The 7,561-nt window shown below is 27.1% G+C and overlaps 2 protein-coding genes across 4 annotated transcripts in view; one reads left to right on the top strand and one right to left on the bottom strand.

The window, feature by feature from the left end:
* Positions 1 to 3,337, bottom strand: part of LOC100168283 (solute carrier family 35 member C2) — a 10,428-nt gene extending 7,091 nt beyond the window's left edge. The window contains exons 1-4 of one of the 2 annotated variants that reach the window (XM_008191644.3): positions 2,995 to 3,337; positions 2,431 to 2,913; positions 1,599 to 2,328; positions 384 to 653 (exon numbers count right to left, since the gene is read on the bottom strand). In XM_008191644.3, the coding sequence (XP_008189866.2) occupies positions 390 to 653; positions 1,599 to 2,328; positions 2,431 to 2,888 (1,452 nt within the window). In that variant the 5' untranslated portion in view covers positions 2,889 to 2,913; positions 2,995 to 3,337 and the 3' untranslated portion in view covers positions 384 to 389. Of the gene's footprint in view, positions 1 to 383; positions 654 to 1,598; positions 2,329 to 2,430; positions 2,914 to 2,994 lie in introns of those variants that run through there. The other variant, XM_016809636.2, reaches the window with a different exon arrangement.
* Positions 3,338 to 4,518: 1,181 nt separating this feature from the next.
* On the top strand, positions 4,519 to 7,319 carry LOC100164921 (differentially expressed in FDCP 8 homolog). Of its 2 annotated transcripts, none has more exons than XM_008191643.3 (7): positions 4,519 to 4,720; positions 5,101 to 5,249; positions 5,309 to 5,612; positions 5,686 to 5,868; positions 5,939 to 6,183; positions 6,244 to 6,462; positions 6,530 to 7,319. In XM_008191643.3, exons 2-7 carry the CDS (start codon positions 5,115 to 5,117, stop codon positions 6,713 to 6,715), a joined length of 1,272 nt encoding a protein of 423 aa, XP_008189865.1. In that variant the 5' UTR covers positions 4,519 to 4,720; positions 5,101 to 5,114; the 3' UTR covers positions 6,716 to 7,319. The 2 variants fall into 2 exon arrangements, with proteins under 2 accessions (XP_008189865.1, XP_001948669.2); XM_001948634.5 differs by having other exon boundaries at positions 4,519 to 4,856.
* The last annotated feature ends 242 nt before the right edge of the window (positions 7,320 to 7,561 follow it).

The following is a 7,561-nucleotide window of genomic DNA, read 5'->3' as shown; positions in this document are numbered from 1 at the left end:
CCCATCCTGCTATAAGATATTAGTACTACCTATAGACCTATAAACTAATAGTCAGTCCATTCTACTGTGCCCTGCCATCAATGCTAGGTGGGTGATCATATAACCATATGGTTAACTGAGAGAGAAAGAACATAAAGTAGTGAAGGAGCACCGCATAAGGAACTGTATACATTTTACTTCTTTGTTTCTTATCTCACTCACTCTATATTGTATCCTTGACTTCTCTCTCAAAGCGCTGTCCATTAGTTTATAGGCCTATGGTACTACCTACTACTTGGGCATTTTCTTATAAAAATTACAATTATAAATGGAAACACTCAAAATTTAATTCTGTATTAAAGGACGAGGTATATGTAACAGTGATTTTATTTTAATTACATTACCTACTGTTACTGGCATTGTTTTTGTAAAATACTTTCATCAAATATCATTATATTGTCTAAATCTCCATTGACTACTGCTTGATCGATTGCATTCCTTCTTTCATCAATTGTGCTCATTATATTCATTAGCCCTTGATGAACAATGGCAAACTCATCATTGCATGTAATTTGATTGACTATTAACTTCATTTTTTCCATTATACTAATTCTCTCATTTTCAATATTTGTCAATTGTTGTTGGTAATCTATAACTTGATTGCCTTCCAATATCTATAATAAATTTAAGATGCAATTGAAACATTTATTTCTTTAATCTTATCTTAATGCAAACCTAAACTTTAAGTAAGTAGTTAATTAATATAATATGGTGTAATCATAGGGTTACCTCTTCTTTATGTTACATTGTTATGTTTAATGTCTTAATTAATAGATTATATTATGCTTAACGTAACAAATTTAAACATACTGAATATATTAATTTAAAAAATGTCAGCAAATGAGCGAACTGTTAGTTTTATTTCTCTGGCTAACGCGCAACAGACAAAACGCAGTTACGTAGAATCTATTTTTTGTTTTTGAGGAATCTTAGAGTAAAATCACCCATTACAAAAATGATAGAGAATAATATTTTTGAGGGTATGACACATGCATTTTTCCTAATATTTTCTCAAAACAATTTAAACATAATTTAGATTTAGTTTTTTTTTTTTTGAAAGTCAAATAATAATAAAATACAAAACCGATATGTCATAGATCCCTCAAAAATATTATAAAATATTATACTCATCATTTTTGCAATAGATGATTTTACTCCAAGATTTCTCAACAATCGTATTAAACCGATAGGATATATTTTCTTTGAAAATTAAAATATGTAAGAAAAATTAATTAATGATCTAGTTTATCAAGACCAGTGGCGCCGAAAACGTACTTCAAGTAGTTAAATTGAACTGCTTTAATAATGGGTGGCAGTGGGTGGGTGGGTATTGGGTAAAATAATAGAGCATACTTCTCAATATTTCTGCTATAGTTATATTAAACATAGATATGTCATTAAATTATTTATACATAATTAGTTGAGCCAGACTCACAGTCGTTTGAAGGGGTGGGTGGTTCAATCGAACTATTTGAACTGCTGGTTTTAATTTTGTTCGGCGCTACTGATCAAGACTAATATAAATGTTTTTACATAATACTCAAATAAAATTTACTTACTTCATCATTGAATTCTAAAATTGGTATTTGTTCATTTGATTCAATTATTTGTTGTTCAACATTTAATTCATATAAAGGTTGAATTTTATTTGTAAAACTATTTTTTAATTCTAAATGATCCGAAGTCAACAAAGTATTATTTACATCAACAATGTCTTGTTTATCAGATCCCATGCAATCATTCTCTGAATTTAATGCAAGTGGTGACTTTTTGTGACTTTGATCATTAAATAAATCTACCAAATCACCATCAAAAACATTGTTTATTTCTACTGTATCATCTAGTTTGTCATTGGTTTTAATTATGGTATTATTTCTTCTTGCAGCCTCTTTTATAGAACTATTAATTGTAACTAAATCTTTTCTTGTTAAATGATGTAAACGACTTGTTGAATTTAAGGTTTTAACAACATTTAAAATATCATTGTAATTAGTATTAGGCATTGTTAATTGTTCAGCGAGGAAATCTTTCTCATTTTTGGCTAGAGTTAAACGTTTTGGTTCTAAATCATGACCAATATGTGTTTTAATATAAAGTACACTAACTTCGTTGCCTTCAACCATTACATCCATTCTAGCTGGACAATAGGAACCAATTTTATTGGTACCTAACGACTTTAATTTTCTAATGTTATTGCCTTTAGGCTTATATTTTCCATCACGGTGACATTTAAAAAATAAGTGTTTAGAACCAGATATACCAACATATGTTGTACGAGCTTTAACAAACCTATAACATAATAATATAAATACATTATAATTAAACCTAGTCATAATGTTATTTCAAATAAAGTATATTACTTAATATGATGGTTAAAATAAAATGACTTACCTACTAATGTCTTGATCTTCAACCTCATACTTCCATGCATAAAATTCATCTAAGCAATCAAACTTTAATTGTTCACTGACAATTTCTGTTGGATGGCAGAGCACATAATGAGTGGATAAATTACTTTTGGAACAACGGTGATTGCAAAACACACAGGATACTTTAAAAAGACTGTCGTTTTTATTCAGATGGACACTCTTAATGTGCCGTGTTAGCATAAATTTTAACTGAGAACTATAACCACATTCTGAACACGAGTAAACAGAAGTTGCTACTTTATGGACATTCATATGCCTGTTGAATGACTGTTTGTAAGAAAATGATTTTTTACAAATCGAGCAAACATATTTTTTTGTGTTAGAATGTTTTGCTAAAATATGATCGTTTAAATTATTCTTTTTTGAGAATGTTTTCATACACTCATCACATTCAAATTTCTTGCAGCTTTCGGACGACATGTTATCAGAACAATCGGTAGACAAACTGAAAAATTATATTTTGAATTATTGAAAAATTAACAGAAATATTATCCAAATGTAACTAAAATAATAACAATAATATTACCTTCGAATAATAATGCTAACAGGTACAATTGTAGAAATATAATATTAACGATTGTTTCTTGATTAAAGTAGTCAAAATCATGGTTCTGTGTACATCACTGGTAACTATAATATAATAATAACTACAAAGTACTGTCTACTAAGTATTTACTTCTTACTAATTCTGAAATCATAACGTTAACAAAATACGATTTTACGATTACGAAAATACGATTTTAATTCTTATTAGAAAAGACGTTCATACAATAATAACCATTACATAATAAATCATTAATTATTGACTATTATTGTCAATAAGTAACTAGTTAATTTTTGATTAGGTTTTTATTTTTAGGATATTATTGTTACTAATATTATTTTTTTTGTTAATTTTTTTCATGATCGTAGTTGATAATATAGATATTATCATGAAGATTAGAGATATTATCTATAACCGTGTTATAATGTATATTGGTGTATTAATACACCTTACTGTGTTATAACATCTTGTTAAGACCATAGATAATATAAGAATGGATAGGACATAAGAACTTATCACATGAAAATTTAGTGATACTATTTTAAGGTTATATGGGGCGAATATTGATGTGATAATTGATAAATAATAATGAATATTAAATAACATAATTTTATTTTGTTAAAATATTATTTTCCAATTTCAATTTTCCAGGTACAGGTGGCAAAACAATCAAAATACAAACTGACAAATATCTAAATATAACTGACTATCATATTTATTCATTATTATTTAATAAAACAGTTTTGCACATAACCTCAAAAAGCCTCATATTGTCTTTCTCTCTTTACTTTCTCTCTTCCCCAAAAAAGCACACGGCCTCATATGGAACTGGTATAGGCATGTCCTATCCATTCTTATATTATCTATGGTTAAGACTCTTGTCAATACCATAGATAATAAAGTTATTATCATCGTAATGAGAAATTAGAATTAAATTTTTTTAAATTTTCAAATTTACAATAATCCAGAAATTCGTTACTTGTAAATTGTAATCACAGATTTAGTACCACAGACTTCTATACTACTATACTAGACAATTCTTTAGCGGGTTTAGCTTATTATGCAGACGCCAGACATACACAATTATAATTCGTAGGCAGTGACGGTGAATCGTAATAAAACGGCATGCATAATAATGATATTATCGGTAGATATAATATTATGACGTATAAAAATTGGAACGTATTTTTTAAAACAATATATCTCTTTGTCTAGAAATCGTATATTATTGGCAACAATATTATATTCGACCGAGGAATTTGGTCTTAAAAAACGTTATTTAGTAATTATTCATAAATTTCACCATTTAGAAATACAATAATTAAAAACCTATAAGTTCCCTAATAGTCTGTACAATATGTAAAAAACGATATCACTATTAACTACGGACCGACGTGCATTCTAGCGGATGTGATAATACCGGACCACTTTTACATGCACAGTCCGGCCACAGCCCCACCGAGCCCACAGAACAATTTATATTTTGTGGTTCATGGTGGTTCGGCCTTCGGCGTCCTTTCTCAATGTTCATTAATCATGATCGTGATCTAATCTAATGAATTTGTGGTTATATCAGCTGGTTGGGCCACTGCAGGGTTTTTAGATTATATAATCTAAAAACCTTGGGTAGTCAGCATGATTTAAGATAATATCCTAATATTCATAACAGTAGTCAATAGTGAATACCTGACATTTTCATAATGATTAGGTATGATTTTTATAATATAAAAAAGTAATGACATAGGTCATAGTGTAAGACGTAAGTCTTAGCTAATTTTTTTTTATTTTTATGTCTTAAGTTATTTCAATATTCTATAACAAATAATCGTCTTACATTTTACCAGGTAGTAATTCCATATATTTTAGAAATCTTAAATAAATCTAGTATGTTAATTATACGTGTTACTATACAATTTTTATATTAAAAATAATATATACTATATGTATAGTACATACCTATATTACATACTATAATTATTATATAATATGGTATTTTTTTTTTTAATTTCTTATTATTAGAGTTATATTTAACAAATTTCTATAGTTAATTAAATACTTAACTCACACTAAAATGTATTATGATTTCAGGTAGTAACTTTTCTATGAGTTCATTACCCAAAGATTTTTTCTATGCTGAAATGAATGATTCTGTGACTTCACTGTCATCAATATCGTCTGATTCAGTGTCATCTGAAAGTTCAACATCTGTATCTGATAACTTCTTAACAATAAATGAGGTAGATAAATAGTAAATATCTAATTTCACTTCATATATGTATTTGTTATTATTTTTTAGAATGATCTAAATGAGGATATATTAGAAAAAGAAATTGAAAAATGCAATCAAATGATAAGAAATACTAAAGAGTGTAGTCAAGAACGGATGCGACTGGTCAGAAGACTAGTAGAGTTAAGGTTCAAATTAGAAATGATAACAGAAATAAAGGCTTTAGAAAACAAAAATCTTCCGAATGAAACTAAAGTGGTTTTTGGTCATCATTTATCTTTTGTATGGAAGCCAAATTGGTTAGAAAATAAATTTTGTGATGTATGTACAAAAACTATTTGGAAATACATGCAACAGTTGTATGAATGTTCAGGTAATATATTGGATATTTTTGTTCATAAAATTAGTTATTTCAAAATTTAATTATTTAAATGGTATAATTGTAGATTGTGGATTCTACTGTCATATTTTTTGTGTGGAAAAGATTAAAAGGGTTTGTACTGCAGTTGTTGCTAGTGAACATTCTATGATTCTGACTATCACTCCATCCAATGGATTGTTGTCCCAAGATTACAAATGTGCTGAATGCCAATCATATATCCGTATTCGCAACACCAAAATATCATCTGGTAAAATAAAAAGCATTGGCTTAACTATACATAGGTAATAACAATTTATTGAACATATTTTTATCTTTAGAAGATAATCTTTCATTAGAGGCCCGCTTATGCGACTATGATGGGAAATATTATTGTCCTTTACACCATTGGAATAATACCGCTTTAATACCAGCACGTGTTCTATGTAATTGGCAATTTGAAAAAAAATTTGTGAGTCAGGCATCTTTTCAACTACTTAATTATAAATATAAATCAAAGATGTACAATTTGGAAAAACACAACCCTAAACTCTATACATATTTAGAGTCACTAAATCAAATCAAAGTAAGAAACTGAATTTATTTTTTGCAATTTAAACTAGTCATTAGTTTTTTATTTTTACAGAGTATTAAAAACATCTTAGTAAAAATGAAAAAATACTTGGTTTTGTGCAAAGTTTGGAATGCACAATTAAAAAATGTATCCTCTAGATGTCATGAATTGCTATACGATAGTATTTTGTATAGCATGAAAGATATGGTTGAAATAAAATCAGGACTTTTTTTAGAGGATTTACAGGCAGTAAAAGATGTCTGTGAAAAACATATTCGATATGAATGCGAAGTTTGTTAATTTTTATCATAAATCCACCATAAATAATATTTAAAATATATATTATTATTATTATTAGATTTGTAAAAATCAAGGATATATTTGTGAGCTTTGTCAAAAGGACACAATAATATTCCCATTCGATGAAGATACACATAGCTGTGTTAAATGTGATAATGCTTATCACTACCAATGTTGGAAAAATAGAGATTTCTGCCCTAAATGCAAAAGAATTAAAGAACGGTCTAAACTTCAAGAAGTATAATTAAATATTTAACTGAAAGTATTAAAACATTTCATTGCATCTACAATAATATTCTTAGTACACTCACCAAGATTCATAATATTTTATACTATTTTAATTAATTATTTATATCTTAAGTAAAAATATTTAATTGACTGCTGTTTTATAGCAATAACTGCCTTTAAAAATAATATTAATTACTAAATTGTATCTATGGAAGGGTTAATCACTGTGATATTTTTATTATGAATTTAATTTTATTATTATTGTGTTGATGTTTAATATATTAGATAATTAAATATATATCAATGTTAATTAAAATATATATTTTGAATAATATTTCAAAACATAATTATAAACTATATAAGGTGAGTTTTCTTAATCATATTAGGTATATAAACATTGGTTTACTTTTTAAGTCTTATAGTTACAACAATTAAAATAATAATTGATAATTGTATATTTTAAGAATGAAATTAGTATTAAAAAATATTTCTGATAAAGCCTATCAAGCCTAGGAATTACCATATTGTTATTTTTTTTTACTTTACAGAACACCTCAGCATTGTATTATTTAATTATTATAATTTATAAGTTTTTTTAAAAAAGTAAACTAGATTTTGAGGAAAGCAGTGCTGTGCTAACTTTCATTTGTGACTGGCGTCCCTGGGAAATTATATTTAGTGCCTCTATTAAAGATATATTTAAACATTTGCCACCCTTTAAAAGGTTACAACTTTTTTTGCTCTAGGGAATTTGCCCCATTGGTTTTATCGACTTTGCCGGATTTTTATTTATGTTGATTCCACCAACAGTTTATTAAACAATAATAAACGATTATATAATAATCAGTGAAATCAATGAAAT

The sequence above is a fragment of the Acyrthosiphon pisum genome, chromosome A2, assembly GCF_005508785.2.
Source record: "Acyrthosiphon pisum isolate AL4f chromosome A2, pea_aphid_22Mar2018_4r6ur, whole genome shotgun sequence".
Lineage (NCBI taxonomy): Eukaryota > Metazoa > Arthropoda > Insecta > Hemiptera > Aphididae > Acyrthosiphon > Acyrthosiphon pisum.
The sequence above is the reverse complement of the archived record's forward strand: the minus strand, read 5'-3'. Positions and strand labels throughout refer to the sequence as shown.